At 34.0% G+C, this 16,817-nt stretch overlaps 2 protein-coding genes across 5 annotated transcripts in view; one reads left to right on the forward strand and one right to left on the reverse strand.

Annotated features, from left to right (window-relative positions):
- Positions 1-1,408, forward strand: part of LOC123710863 (chloride channel protein 2) — a 63,884-nt gene extending 62,476 nt beyond the window's left edge. For all 4 annotated transcript variants that reach the window (XM_045663127.1, XM_045663126.1, XM_045663129.1 and 1 more), the window contains 2 exons: positions 205-372; positions 984-1,408. In XM_045663127.1, coding sequence (XP_045519083.1) covers positions 205-360 — 156 coding nt within the window. In that variant the 3' untranslated portion in view covers positions 361-372; positions 984-1,408. The remainder of the gene's footprint in view (positions 1-204; positions 373-983) is intronic.
- Positions 1,409-7,083: 5,675 nt separating this feature from the next.
- On the reverse strand, positions 7,084-16,455 carry LOC123711335 (inhibin beta B chain). Its single transcript, XM_045663867.1, has 5 exons — positions 16,077-16,455; positions 9,939-10,045; positions 9,473-9,691; positions 8,785-9,060; positions 7,084-8,418 (listed from the first exon to the last, which is right to left on the reverse strand). Exons 1-5 carry the CDS (start codon positions 16,384-16,386, stop codon positions 8,257-8,259), a joined length of 1,074 nt encoding a protein of 357 aa, XP_045519823.1. The 5' UTR covers positions 16,387-16,455; the 3' UTR covers positions 7,084-8,256.
- Between the last annotated feature and the right edge of the window lie 362 nt (positions 16,456-16,817).

Consider the following 16,817-nt stretch of genomic DNA (forward strand, 5'->3'; position numbering starts at 1 on the left):
TGTTAAATATAAATAATCATTTATAACACAATGATATTTGTAACTACAGTAGCAGATATCACAATAGATAAATAAACGTATAGGCTCTTGGCAAGTAACTAAATAGTATTAAGCCGTTGCTTAAGGTACTATATACAGTAGTAATTAAATCAATATTTAATATGTTTAGGACAATTAAAATTATATAAATACCTTATGTTGCAGCTACGCAAAGCAATAGAAGACGTCAATTCTGGCGCATTAACACCGGCCAATCGGCCATCACCGCCTACCACTCCATCACCGATTATGATCAAAGTCCAGTCACTAGAACCAGCACCGCCAAGTGACAGTGACACAGCGAGACTCACCAAATCATGAAAATAATTTATTGTAAGTTAACTTAACTTATTAACTCAGACTTATTAAGTTACTCTAATTCTCCTTAAAACTTATCTTAAACTAATTCCAATTTACCTCAAAACATATATACTTAGTCTATTTTACGTCAAACTTATCTTAAAGTTACTTTAATTTACCTCCAAAGTTCTCTTAAACTTAATTTAATTTACCTCCAAACTTATCTAAAACTTAATTTAATTTACCTCCAAAGTTGTCTTAAACTTAATTTAATTTACCTCCAAACTTATCTATAACTTAATTTAATTTACCTCCAAACTTATCTATAACTTAATTTAATTTACCTCCAAAGTTGTCTCAAACTTAATTTAATTTACCTACCAAGTTGTCTTAAGCTTAATTTAATTTACCTCCAAAGTTGTCATCTATCTTCATAAAAGTGTATTTCTGCTCAAAACTTAAGTTTGTCCTACCTTGCAACTTGAGTGAAGTTTTCAGATAAGCCACATAACAATACAATACTATAAATAATAACAGTTAACAGATAATCCCCAGATAATAACGGATAATAAATCCCGTTATTGGGTTATTTATTCATGTCCCTAAGTATGGGTTATACAATAACTATATATTTAACTTTTCAGACATGGATGAAGCTGGACAAAGTGTGACAAATTCATATTAACAGTATTTTTTGATAGTCATTTTCTATCGGTGCTTTCATAGGTATTTACTTGATACAATGTAAACTCTATAAAACGACACTCAATGGGCTGCCTATTTTGACGTTACAAAGAATTGTCGTTAAAAGTTAAAAGAAAAAGTTTATTTCAGACTAGCGTTAGTAATTACATAGAAAACGTTTCTTATTTGACCACTATTGCGTGTAGTTTATTATTGTCGTCTTTTGCTGCACCAGTAATTATGTATATATATTGAGTCATCTTCGTGACGGATTTCTTAGAAAGTTCAGTACGTTAATGTCAGTCGAGTTGATTACGGCCAATATAGCGTCTAAAGAGCGCGCACAGCTACGCAGCTTTCAATAATTTCTGCAACTTAAAACATAAATTTTATTGTTGTCGTTATTGAGAGTGGGTGTAATGTAGAGTGTATCATTGTATGGAAAACAAGCCAAACCAACCAAAGCTAATTGCTTTCGACGCTTTAGGGAGTTTGTCGTTATATAGAGTTTACATTGTATATTCAACCGTTCGATAACTTTAAATACCTATGTAAAACTCAAAATAAATAATATATATCATTAGGTATTTTTGTCGAACGGTATTTTGGTAGCATTTATAATATAAAATTCAGTAAATATATGATTGTGTTTGAAGCAAATTATTCTTGCATTTGAAGTATTAAACAAGCCGTTGCGCGGACATATAGCGGTACCTGGACATACGAGTACAATTCATTCCGTGACCCCTAAAAGAAATCAAATAAATTATTTTATCGATCAAAGAAATTTTCCACATTGAATAATTGAAATAAAATTTATCCGTTCCACCACCTCAGCTGTTTTTGTTAAGTGTTTTTGAGTAAGAAAATAATTTTACGCTTTAATTCAATAGACATCTTCGGACCCATAGTAATAAAAACAAATGTATGTGTCAAAAAGCAAACTTATCAAAAACGAAGGAAGCAAGCAAACAGACAGGTCTAGTCCGAGATGGGTGAAACTGTTAATGTAGTATACGATTTCTCTTATCCCAAATCTTGCTCTCATCTCAAGAGTAACGTTCTCATACCTCAAACGCCGGCAACGCACTGGGAATGGGTTATCATAGACCGCGTTGACAGCCCCCTTTGGGCGTCCCCTCGTATGTTAGGGCCATTATTTGTACTCTTAACTAAATGAATTAATTACGGCTTGTAGTATAAACAATTTCAAGGCTTGTGATCATAATAATCATTCCAAAACATTTAGTCTATAAGTCAACAATGCAATGAGTCAATTTTAGGTAGATCTTATACAAATTGTGTGGAAACTGTGTAACAAAAACTATTTGAAATGTGCCATTACTTCGCGATACCAACTATTTTGTAGTGGAAGGTATAGATTATATAGTTAGTTAATATATATTGGTGCTAATTTTGTTGTATATACACTTGCTATTTAAAAAAAAATTGTTACCAAGGCCGTACCTGCTAGAATTCGTAAGGCGCTTAAACAAATTTGTTTATAACTGAACAGTTTTATTCCAACATACCATTGTTATATGCCATAACCCGAAAATCATATATGTATTATACATATATTTATGTATATTTTGTTATATGTTTTTGTTTATTTACATAAAATACATACTATCCCTACAGTACTAAAACTCTGTGAGACATGGTGCTGGCCATTGGTAATATAGTATATAGATCTTATATTTTAAAAAAAGGCTGCTAAATTTGAGATTTTTAGCTAATTGTGTTTTCAAATTAGCACCAGAGGACGTTTATGTATATTTTTGCTTGCATTGGCTTATTGCCATTATTTTACGCTTTACATTATTTTGCTGACGAAATATTTATTACAATATAGTCTAGCCAAAACAAATAAGGCGCTTTTTGTCTTCGAGTGTCTAGTCTTTATATATAGGAAATATGTTAATATTTCTTAGACCCGAGAATTACCTTTATAAAACCAGAGCATATAATATTAATTTTGACTTGTTTAAATGCAAATTATATTCAAGTAAATGTTGTTTTAATTATTTATCCAGTATTGTTCCAAAAAAATCCTTCACTTATTCCATGTTATTAAATTTGTATAGCAGACTCTACTCATCAGCAAAGAAGACAGAGGGTGTAGGCCGAGAGAAAAGCCGGCGTAAAAAACTCTCGTTTTATGGGCCGCAGTATTCGTTAACATTAGAGTCTCTTGCCTGTTGTTCTATAAACTTTTACTAAGCTTATTCAAAAATTGCTAATATTTTGATATTACGTCAGCCAAAACGTAGTTGTAAGTATAGATTGTTTAATTTGATCCATTTTGTGATATGTTGCTTTTAATAAAGTGTTGTATGTTTTCCTGTTTTTTATTTATATTAAAGCCTTCCATAAGTCAAGGGTCTTCCTATATAATTTTGTTTGCAAAGAAAGTTGTATATTTAGATTGATCTATTATAACAAAACAACTATGGAAATCTTTTCCTTTTTGTAAGCCAAAGAAGGAGAAGAGGGCGCCCCAAAAAAAGTGGAGAGGTGGCAGGAAGTGAATGGAGAACCAAAGCCACAGGCAGAGATTGTTGGAAAAAGCTTTTCCCCGTCAAGGGATTCTGATAAACGACCGTAGGGAACTCCACCTAAAACTGCTAGGAACCAACGACGAACTACTACAAGCTGACCTCAGGCAGCAGTATCGGGAGATTCGTAAGAAAATCTATCGCAGCTCGCAAAAGGACAGAAGGTTGTGGGTTGACGGTATTGCTGACCATGCTCAAATTGCCGCTAACACTGAACATGGGAGAACTGTATAAAGCGACTAAAATCTTGGCAGGAAAGATAAGTCAGCATAAAAAGCCTCTAAAATCAAAAGACGGTCAACTTATCGTAACAGCAGAAGGGCAACTACGACGCCGGCGTGAACACTTCGAGGAAACCTTTCGTCACACAGCTACGCATGGAGGCATGCAAGACACATTTCCACCACCCAGGCCACTAGACATCGATATCGAACCACCTACACATGATGAAGTGGAGAGAGCGGTCATGGGTCTTAAGACTGGTAAAGCACCAGGGCTTGATTTAATAGCCGCAGAAATGTTAAAAGCGGACTTGGCTACTACCGTCGACACGCTGACACCTTTGATTGGGAAAATATGGGCCAGCGAGAAGCTTCCGCAGGACTGGAATAGGGGCCTTCTTATTACTGTGCCCAAAAAAGGTGATCTAAGCCAATGCAGCAATTGGAGAGGTATCACCTTGCTCTCGGCCCCTTCCAAGGTTTTCTGCAGAATTATCTTGGACAGGTTGTCTGCAGCCGTTGAGCCTCTCCTTCGCATAGAACAAGCTGGCTTCCGGCCTAACCGCTCGTGTACCGACCAAATTAACACTCTTCGTATCATTCTCGAACAGGCATCAGAATGGCAGAGAGAGATTTATCTTACCTTTGTTGACTTCGAAAAAGCTTTCGATACGTTGAGATGGAGCAGCATATGGTCGCGACTCTCTAACATTGGTGTCCCGCCAAAGATAATTAACCTAGTTAAGGCCAGCTATAGGAACTATTCTTGTAGAGTGATTCACGATGGTCTCGTCTCAGACGATATTCAAGTGCACTCAGGCGTCCGGCAAGGCTGCTTACTCTCGCCACTACTTTTCCTGGTTGTTCTCGTCGGGATTATGGATCGCATACATCAGAACCAGCGTCGCGGAATAGAGTGGGGATTAACCAACATCTTAGAAGATTTGGATTACGCCGATGACCTCTGTCTGCTGAGTCACACGCACCGCGACATGCAATCTAAGTTGGACGACCTGGAACGCGAGGCGGGATTTGCGAGGCTCAAAATCAACACCTGGAAAACGAAAGAAATGCGTGTTGGAGTTGAGAATCGCACCCCAATGCGGTTTAACAATTTGTTTAACTCGGAAGCGTCGTGTCTGAAACTGGAGGTACAGAAGAGGACATCACTTCGTGCATTGCCAAGGCCAGAGCAACCTTTACACATCTTCGGCCTATATGGCAGTCACGGATGTTGACGCGTCGAATCAAGGTTAAAATATTCGGATCCAACGTCAAATCTGTGCTGCTCTATGGGTGTGAAACGTGGAAGGTCACCAAACACATCTCGCACCGACTCCAAGTCTTCGTTAACCGCTGTCTTCGCCGTATTCTGAACATCTACTGACCTGAAAACATCTCTAACGAGCAACTTTGGGAGCGCTGTCGAGAAACCCCGATCAGCCAGCGGATCAAGCGACGCAAATGGAATTGGATAGGCCATACACTCCGAAGGGATCTCAATCATATTCCCAAGCAGGTGCTTGATTGGAATTCGCAAGGATAGCGGAAGCGTGGCCGTCCCAAACAAACCTGGCGCCGAACAGTTGCAGACGAGGCAAAGAGAGCCGGAAAGACTTGGAGCGAGGTGAAACACGAGGCTCAAGACCGAACGCGATGGAGACTCACTGTGGACGCCCTCTGCCCCACCTAGGGGTTATAGGACATTAAGTCAAGTAAGTCCGTCAAGGGATTCCGATCGATGTTACTGCAGGTAGCTAGGATAAAGGATAAAACGTAATGATTTGAAATTAAACGGGCTTTTATTATTGTTAATTATAAAAAAAACCTGCGCAATCAGCTATATAAAATATGCATGCAAACACTTATTTAGTTACCTACAAAATACCTTTAGTTAGCAATACAGATTCTGTGTGATCGCGGTCGTTAACTACTTAAATTTTACTACGTCTTTGTTGTTGTATAAAAAAGCTTTGTTTGACCCAATTCCATGAAATCTAGATATTTTGTATAAGATGGATTTTATCGTTGGCTATTTAGAATTACGACTGCAGAGGCCTCTGAAGGATTAATAGTTTTGTTTCGAAAAATTGAAGCTATTCTTGAACGTCATCTATACGTTTGTATCAACGCCAATATAAAGTATATGTATGAAAAAATAGTTTTGCGGCTATCAATTTACATCGGAATATTTTACGCTAACAGCGTTTAATTCTCAAGAATTAAAATGACAATTAGTTTGCGCATACCAGGTACTATAGGATTCGTCTGCTCTATGAATTTTTAAACTATTTTTTATTTACCATATGACTGGAATTTGACAAGGTAAGGCCTGGAAAAGAGAGATAAAAATTTTTTTTACAGTACACCTAGGTCTTTCAACCTAGGTGAAATGTTTTGCATAAACAAAAGTTGTCTAAAGTACTTATTGCCAAATACTGTTATCAAAAAGAAAATATATTGGAATTCGGTAAAGAAAAAAATACGCTAAGGTACTTAAAATTATTTATTCTCACTATTTTCTTAGAACTATAATACTAGATCGCTTACATAATATTTACAATTTTAATATTAAGTACATATTTTGTAATATTACTAATTAATTATAAATAATGTTAACCGCAGAAAATCCCGTAAGACTTAGTCTCTTTTCATTACAGCGTAAATACCAATTGACAGAAAGAGACGAAAGTGAATTAGATTTTATGAATGTTATTACTAAATTGGAAGTATTTAACGTAAACAAACATTGTAATAATTCTTTCTGATTCTCAAAAATCAGTTATTGCATCACCTGACCGACTGAACTACAGATAATCAATATGACTTAAACCAATTATTATTATTTTGAAATAATGATTATATAATTATCAAAGGGTCATTGTTAATATTATTTTACCTTTATAATCTTAAATCATATGATTTGTCTTTATCACTCTCGTCACAAATAAATGTGACAAAATAGTCAAATTTTGTATTTAGAAGCGTAAATATATATTATATATTTAAATTCAATTATATTTTGACTTACAGGAGTTGCCCTTAACGCTAAGTATTGTATAGTTCTTATCAATACGATGGAATGTCTTTTTAGTAAGTGAGTAAATTTATTAAGTTCTATAAGATTCTATGTTAGATAAAATACTTCCAGTCTAAATAAGAAATTACAAATGATTTGTCACACAACATCACAACGTCATGTCTAATATGTGATAAGATACAGATATTTGTTTTGGATTATTTATATGCAAAACTGATAAAGATTTTATCTGTTTGGTAGATTTCATAACATTTCGCGATTCTGAAATATTTTACCAATATTTGTCACGCAAAGATATTTTTCATGTATATAGATTACCATCTAAATCCGCAAATTACATCCATTGTTCATTGATTTGAATGACTGGACTAAATATAAATAATTGTTTGTAATTTTTCAAATATCCCCTATTTACGTATGAAATCCCATATCTATCTATCTATCAACTATCAAGACGCCCCATGACATACGGGTGTCCCATAAATCTCGACTGAGTCTATAGATATTAATATAAAATTTACTTATTTTAATTTATAAAAACTTGTATATTGGATGTGATACCAATGTGCGTTGCGATATCATACATCACATGATATTTTAAATAGAAAGATAAACAATTACTTTTTAAATTAACTCAATCAAATTGATATATCTAAGTCAAGGTTAATATTTACCTGACAGATGTCATCTCGCATTCATTTTTGGGTCTTAGGATAACATTCAATAGCGAGACTTAGCGCTAAGTATGACTCCCGTATGTCAAAGACGTGCACAATGCACGTTTCCTTCGATGTTTTTCGTCATCGTATGAGCAATCACGCACATAAATAGATAATTTCAGAGTTGGAACGCACGTTCTCAGTGTTGACAGCACAGACTAACATTGCTGATAAAACGACATAAAAGGTTTTAATATAAAAATTTAAATACAACAGGTATATGAAGCCGTAAGCAAAAATGCGATAAAATTTTCAAATCTTTAAATTATTATATATATGTAACGAAATATTTTCTACATCTACATCACATAGCTTTTTCCTAAAAGATATTAAATTAATTAGTTAAACCATTCAAACTCTAAATTACAATAACTTACACTTCATTCTAGTTAACCTAAGCAAGATTCACATTCATGCACAATTTTACATTTAAAACTAAACATGGACAACGCGCTGTCAAATGTCAAATCCTTTCCCAGATTTTTCGAGTAAACAAAATGGTAATATTCGGGCCCCTGCGATACACTATGTGCATTCTAGTATTAAGTGCACCGAGACTCTTTGTAGACCACATCATTGCCTTTCATAACGTCGGGCATATTTACAAACAAGGCTGGAGCCATCCGTATGAATGAAGATGTGCTGGTTGAGTTTTTTAAGTAAACGATAGTTACTTCACGTGAATGTTTTGATTATCACATACAGCCACAAGATTCTACTACCATATTAGGAAGCGTTTTCTGCGTCACAGTGTTATTGGAATCCATGTAGAGTAATTGTAACGAACTAAACGTGGTTGGGGCACAGCACGGCTTGAACTCTGCCCTTTTATCGTTCGATACTGAATAAAAGTATTTCTGTAACCAAAAAATATTAAATTAAGCAGGACAAGAAAATTATAGAATTGCCGTATCGTTGATTAAAAGTAGTGCTGTGTAAAATTTTCTTATTATATCTCGATTTAACGGACTATACTAGTGTTTAACAACGGCTATCCCTGTTAGGGAAGAAAAATATTATTTTATCATAAGTAGTAAAATATTTGTAGTGTTTTATTTAATTTGAAAAAAGGGTCAAACAAAGGTTTCAACAGCAAAACATTTTCTCCCCTGACGGATTTAACACCTCAATAAACCCACGATCATGACAAGAGCTGATGTTTAAGTTCAAGTCTAAATGATAAAAACAGTTAACTACTAAACAGGCCTGATGTTTCTACTCACCCTAATAATATTATGATGATAACTATCCGCTTTAGTAACAGCAGAAATTGGTAAACACGAGCCTTTGCAGAAGTAAGCGTGGTATCCAGCTGGGCGTATGATCCAATCATCCCAACCCAGTTCCCGGAAGCTTACATATAGGGGCTCCCGGCAACACTCACTGGTATTAGACCCACACTCTAATGCGCGACCCTGACGTCGCTTACCAGCGTATTTAGTGTATAGGACTAAGAATGGGCGATGTTTCTCGTGGAAAGATAGTGGTGCTCTGCGCAACTGGAAGTAAGGTATTAAACATAAGTCTAAGTATTTGCTCTGCTACTAATAATTAAATTTGTTAAAGACTTTAACGATATTTTATTTACAAAAACATTCAACGCTCGGCACACTGATACATTTATAGGTAAACATAACCAACACGAGGAGAAAACATACATCGATTCAAAAATTAATAAAACTTAAGGAAAATTGATTTCAAAATGTGACGACAGAGGTATCAGAGGTATTATCAGTATCTACCCTCTATATACACGATATTTAGTACAGACTAATTTTAATTACGTAGTGCAAAGCGCGGCGTTTTTTTGCTATCTATAAAAGATATATGTTCATTTAAAAAGCGCTTCTGAGCCTTGAGGTGTCCAAAAATTTTCCCGTAAAGAGTCTCATATCAAAACTCCAAACTAACCTGACAAGTTCTGCACGCAACGTGCAATGTATGGAGTCTCTCTCTGCCTTCCAACCAGACCCTGACCGCCCAGGCAAGTTCCACACGCACCCAGCCCTCACCAATATCCGTCTCTTTGATGGCGATTGGCTTGGTCTTTTTAAATTGCTGTTGGCTATCCCAATGAGCTGCCTCCGATATAACGAAAGTCTGGTTGTATTCGTCGAAGGGATCTCGCTCCTAAAAAATATTATTTTATTTAAGTTATTGAATTGAGGCCTAGGTTTCTTCAAATACCTGTGTTGTGTAAATAAAAAAAATTTTTTTTAATGTAATATGTGATAGTATCTTATCATCATAGGTGCAGACACCTGTTTACGATCAGCGTTGTGATCAACGCATCATCGCAATTGAAAATCACAGGATTAACTAAGCTAAAATTAATGTTTATTTGGCTGAAAATGTTGGAAAAATATTAAAAACCTACCTTATAAAACCATAGTTCAACAACGGTAACTTCTTCTGGTTCCACATCCGGCGGAAGTTCGAATTGTAGGCAAGTGAACGGATATCGGCCGGAAGTAAGACACTCCCCTGTAACAATATTACAATAAGTTAACAATTCACAATCTCTTCGTATGAAAAAAAATTCCACGAGAAATATACAAAATACTTTAACAAAAGTGCTTCATAAATCGCTATATTAAGACTAAACTAAAGCCTCACAAGAGCGATATATTGTATATGACTTGGATTCCGGAGAAACAGTAGTTGTTTCGTAGCAGAAGATACTTGCTATAAAAATCAATAAAACCCGAAAAATATATATATATATATATATATATATATATATATATATATATATATATATATATTTTAGTTTGTTTGTTTGTTTTGGAAAATTACAGATAATCACAATTTACACAGATAATAAGTTGTTTTTAATCTACGCAATTTCAAATCGGTCTTTAACATCACCTAACTTTTATTATTAAACAAAATCACGTCTTGAACTCGTGCGCACGTTGACACTGATAACTTTATTGCGCCTATATAAATTGCGATAAATACGGAAGAAAAAGGCATTATCAACAAATTGTTCCCAGTAGCATGTATGTTGATGTTTCTACGTACTGAGTTAAAGTTTGCGCATCCTGCCAATGCAGGTTAGGGAGTGATCAAACTTAAAACCAACTTGATAACGAATATCTTGATTACTCGTAAATATACAGAATGAAAGAGCTCATTGCTGGTGATTATTATTTTTTATTGCACTAGAGGCTTCATAAATCTAGAACGCAATCAAAAATAGCTTACAAATGGGTTAAACGCATAAAAGCCAGTCGCTTATCGGACGCGGCCTTTGCGACGCTCCTTGGTCCAATTAGTGAAGGGTCACTGTATTCACAGACCCCTAATTAAGATCCGGATCGTATTGTAAACTATTTATAGAAATAGTTAAGTTTAACAAATAATAAGGCTTAAACGCTATGCCAACATATCGTTATAATAATGGATTTAGTAAACACTTATTATCATCAATTAGTAGACTATATCTATACATTAAACCGCCGGCAACGCACTTGCAAGCTCTCTGGCAAGGTGTGACGGTATCGATTTAAAATAGGTGAACCTCGTGCGCGTTTTAGGGCCTGTTCTATAAAACAAAAGTAATTTATATATTCACAGAATTTTAATTATTTGTATTTTTGTGTCTGGTTTGACTTATGCCGCAGTCAACTGGGAAACTATTAAAGATAGTAAAACTTCGTAAATATTTCTATTTCAATATTTTTTACACAATACTAGATCTCACCCAGAGACACGGGTATCTCTTGCACGAAACAAATGCACATTTACATTTAAAATGAACTTGTTTTGAGGCCGAAGTTATTAGTGGCGTTATGTTACTGACCATTAAGTTATCTTCGTCTATATAAAGAATATTAACCTTGAAGATAATATTAAAAGACACGGATTAAGTCATTAATATACTTAAAGCAATGAACTTGAGATATTGCTAATGTTAAATATAAATTAAACTTATTTCGGAACTCTCTTTATACGAAAACTTGATTTGGAATTAAAAAACAGCTGCCCTGAAAACGGCAATAATTTGTATGAGGTGGAAAAGGGCGTGGAAGGGTGCGTGTGAACTACCCAGTATTGAAATAAATATAAAGTAAATTGTGAATCTTTCGCGGTACGGGATTAGGCTTGTCATAGACCCTAATAAGCTATACGTTCTTGAAATATTTTTGAAAATAATTTGCATTACTTACAATAAAAATATCCCAGACTTGACTTGTATAGTATACTTGTATATAACTTGACTTATATAGCATTTCATTAGTTTTAAGAATAGTAAAAAACAGCTTTAAAAGCTTCAGCTTTTGCTTTCTAAATAGCCCTACAAATGCCAGAAATTCAGTCTGGGAACAGATGTTTTTAAATAATAATTTTCAGTAACAAAATTACTTGTTTTTTTAATGAAAAAAAACTGCGTTTTCATTCGGAAAAGTCACGTAAATAAAAAGAGATTATTAAGTGAGTTAAATATATTTATATGAGGTATAAATTGTAATGTAACATTCTCGTTTCCGATAGGTCGACTACACTTATATTGAAGTGTTACTTAGATTTAAGAACCCTTAAAATAAGTCAAGTTAGTTTTTTGTTTTCGTTCGTTTCCCACTCACTCACTACCCCCAATTTTATATTAGTTATAAGCTCATATTTTACACAATTAAAGGTAGTTGACATCCAGCTATAAACAAAGTGTTTCATTTAATATATATTTGAACATATCTAAAACAACAGACACAATACAATACCTTAAACAAAAAAAAAACTTTCAAAACTGTTGAACCCGGATGAATGTCAAAAATTCATTGGATAGTTTATCATTGTTAATAGTGAAAATATAGTTAAGGTCAAAAATCAGCCTACATGTTATCTTGTCTGTCGCTCACGCTTTATTAAGGTTGTCACGTATACCAAAACCAAAAGATAAATGCTTGCCTATGCTTGTAACGACCCTAAATAGAGGATAATAAAAAATCATCCTATCAAGCATTAATATTCTGGTCTCCAACTCACTTGAACAAAAGAATTATTCTACAGATGCGCTAAGTATTTTAAAATTAAATATCTTTTATTTATATTTTTAATATTAATTATTAAAAAATATAAATACATTATACATATAACTAATTCTTGTCTTTAAATCTGACGTCTAATGTCATTATTTACGTTGTATTTATTTAAAAAAGCTTGCCAACGCTTGGCATATTGATATATTAGAACAAGAAAAATAAAATATTTGTTTTAATGTGACTGTAGGACTGTAAACATAATTCAAGATTTCAGTGTGAGGGGTGCACCTATGGATATCCAGTCAAATTAATGTCAAATGTCACCGTTGACAACCCTACAAATTTCACAGATACGTCAGTCATCGACTGCGTGATCACTACTTCTACGTGTTAGATAACTTTTGCTTTGTCGACGTGTCACACGCGCTATGACGAGACATGTTCCGACATACGTCACCATTACAAGCGTCATTTCAGCTTATATGCTATACCATAAAACGGTAACTAGTTTTGACTGCATTTAACTGTGTAATAAACATTATCTCGGCGATATATATTTTTAAATGAACTACATTTTTCTGTCATAAACAAAAAAAAGTTTTCTTAAGTCAACGTCACACATGATACACAGCGACATATAATGCCATGAAGATTTCATTATTTTGACGCAAAATTAAGATGATGTCTCGACATCAACGAGATTTAAAACAATATGCAAATGAAATAGGCCTTTTTTGGCATAAATTGAACTCGTGTTTTGCCTGTAAAATTGAACTTTAAATTGTAGGGTGAACATGTAGATAGCCTAATATGTGTTCATAATCATGTGTGTAGCACGCGTTTTATATCTATCACCATTTTGATAAAAACTCTCATTAATAGATCGGTGTGGGGTGAATAGTTCATGTTATAATTGGTTTTTTAATTGCTCACATTTCGCTCCATTTTGATAACGAAAGATCCGTGTCCAAAACTACGCTAAATTGACACGAAATATATGTTTTTACCCAGGTAACGATTGAGGTATGTGGGATCCGATTAACCGGGTGAGCTAATCACTTGAGATATAATCACTTTTAAACAGTTGTGTCAAACCAAACGAATTTGTATGAAAACGATCACGTGACAAAGCGTAGCTAATGTCGGTCCCTACAAATAGGTTCAGCGTTAGGGGGGGTTATTTTTTCTCAAGCCCCTGGTAGTCCAACATGCCATCATTTTTACAGGACAATATGTTGTATCTAAGTCACTTTTAAATCCAATCTTATCATGTTAGAGAGATTGAGATTTCTCTTTCTCCAGCCAAGTAATTTTGAACCTTTCAAAATTTCATTACATTTAAACTGATAGGAGAATTGAGATGGATGATATGGAAGATTTTGGCAAATCTTATCCCTAAATAATTTCTATAAAAATTCATTATAAAATTTCAAATAAAATGTATTGCTAATAAGTTGAAGTACAGTTACTCTAATTGTAAAACCAGATTTAAAAAAATCAATGGCACTACAACCTTTTTAGGTTTGGGCCTCAAATTTCTGTATCTGTTTCATGATCATTTATAAATTGAATAGGCAAGTAGGTGATCAGCCTTCTTTGCCTGACGCACGCCGTCGACTTTTTGGGTCAGTTTCCTTACGATGTTTTCCTTCACCATTCGAGCGAATGTTAAATGCGCACATAGAAAGAAATCCATTGGTGCACAGCCGGGGATCGAACTCAGGGATGAGTGTCGCACTCTGTAGCCACTAGGCCAACACTGCTCTTATAAAACAGATAACAAATGATAAAAATCGGTTTCTGAGCACGCGCTTACACATGATAGTTGTGTGACCATTTTTGACCCATATAATCTATCGGGCCAAATTTTTATTGTACTAATTAAACTACTATTAGATAAAAGAATAAAACATTTGTACTTATGATAATAATTAACTATATTTTAACTTTTTTGAAATATGTTGTTGAACGCGTAAACTGTCTTAAAATATAACTAATGAAACGTTTTGATTATGTAAAATTATTTGGTTCAAAGTACAGCTAAAAATATAAACAAAGTACAAAAATGCAGAGTGCGTAAAATAATTCACGTATCCAAAAGTCCATAGTTCAACAGCAAGTGCGTGTAGTTAATTGTTATATCAAAAGACACGATCGTCGCTAGATTAAATAATACATATAAAATGTTATAAGCGTATAACAATTTGCGCATTTGTGACCCGCTTCACAACGCATTTTGCTTTTAGTGTTTGTATTTTTTCAAAAATAAAAGCCATTTATGAATGGTCTAAACGAAACTGTGGTTCATTTTTGTGCCAAATATGTTGTACAATAACTAGAAAGGTCTTACTTTAGCTGAAATTTTGATATGTATTGCAATCAAAATCAAACAAATCATACATTATTTTATCATATTGGTTACTATGTACACTTATGAACATAGTTTAAAGGGAAGATTGAATTATAAATTTGCAAAGCTCCCTAATCAAACACTGGTAGAAACCTCTCCTCCACTCTTTAGTTCTAGTCAATAGTAAGGAATCTAAATTTGCAAAGCATTGCTTTGTCACCATGCCTCACCTGACATATCGAAACAAAATGTCCAATGAACATTATAATAAAGTAACAAACGCTTAGTATCAGCGGAATTATGACCTTGAACAACTTTTTTATATTATATTAGGAGTCTTGTAACGATAATTGTTTAATAATTCTAGTTAAACATAAACAGTTCTAATTAGTTAAATTTGATATTGTAACTACCCAAAATAAAAAAAAATACTTTTTTATTTAACAATATTTTTAGTAATTTGAACCTTATATCATCAAGTGAACACTAAACTACGGTCTATCAATACACAAATTTTAGTCTTAACGGCCAATATAAACAATGATTTGAAAAGATTCTACTATAATCGTAGAGGACCTACGACTCTGCGTAGAGCTCCAAGCGGAAGTGGTAGGCCTCGTAGACTATTAAATTTTTCTAATATTTAAATTTGGAACGTTTGAGGGATCTGCAATTATTTAAAAATATCAAACTAGATCTTGACTGTGAAAAATTTATAATCTACCCAAATCAGAATATATAATATAATTAGTGATACAGTTAGATGAATATATATAATTTATAATCCGATAACAAACAGTAATTAGATAATATAACCTCATGCTTCCTATTATGATATATTAGTATAAGATAAATACTATAATAATGCTTTTATTAGATAAGAACTAAGATAAGCACATATACTAAAGAGAATTATGAATAATATATTACTATTAGTATATTATCTATATGCAATATCTAATAATTAATCAACATCTCAGTAATAATAATAATAATACATAATAAATAAACTGATTTCGACTTGATTTATAAATTTGCATACATTCAAAAAATAACCATATGTTTTGATTACGTGTTCAAAGTAGTTAACTAATTACTATATGTTTACATCTTTGCATATTCTCAAATATTGAATAAAATGAGAGTTTCTTATAATATCTTAAGCACTGATTTTTTTTACCTTCAACTGGAAATATAATCTTCTGCTCAGTTCTGCCATAATAATCATCAAATTCTGGCGGTTTATCAGTACCATGGCTTAACGTCTGGCCCTGGGCGACTGGCATCGGCAGACTGTTCACCGGCACAGCCACAGCTGGCTTCTTACTTAGCCTCAGTTTCTTGAGAATCTGCTGCTTGATGAACTGAATTCTCGCCTCCGTCAGTTCAGTGATACTTAGGTCCCCTTTCGCACAATTTCCACATGTCCCCATCTCCCCCCACGTTATGCTTAAGCTGACTAGAACAAAAAACACGATTGCACGGTTCATCGCGGCAATTTCCTTCGTCTCAGACAATTGAAATATGAAAGAAGATCTAGACACATGCGTGCGGTGTAACGTACGGTACGCGACTGACAGCGCTCGCGCTCCCTGCATATATATATACAGATACAGATTTTCCCAAGTCCAAAGGGGTGTTCCGTAAAATTTAACGATAAGAACATTCTTCTTAGCTTGAGGTCACAGATAGTAAGTACAGCTCATGGACAATGGACTGTAGATACCAGAACAAATTATTTAGCTGCGTTGTTTTGTTTTATTGACCTGAGAGGTAATATGATTTAATTAGTTAAGAGGTAAGAGGTCGCTCGAAATTTATAGTTATGTTGCTAAATCAAAAACTTACTCGTTATCGCGAGGAAGTATGACGCAACTTTTTTGTTAATTAATTGATTCATTACATGTCAGATTACATCATT

Source organism: Pieris brassicae, chromosome 6, assembly GCF_905147105.1.
Source record: "Pieris brassicae chromosome 6, ilPieBrab1.1, whole genome shotgun sequence".
Classification (NCBI taxonomy): Eukaryota; Metazoa; Arthropoda; class Insecta; order Lepidoptera; family Pieridae; genus Pieris; species Pieris brassicae.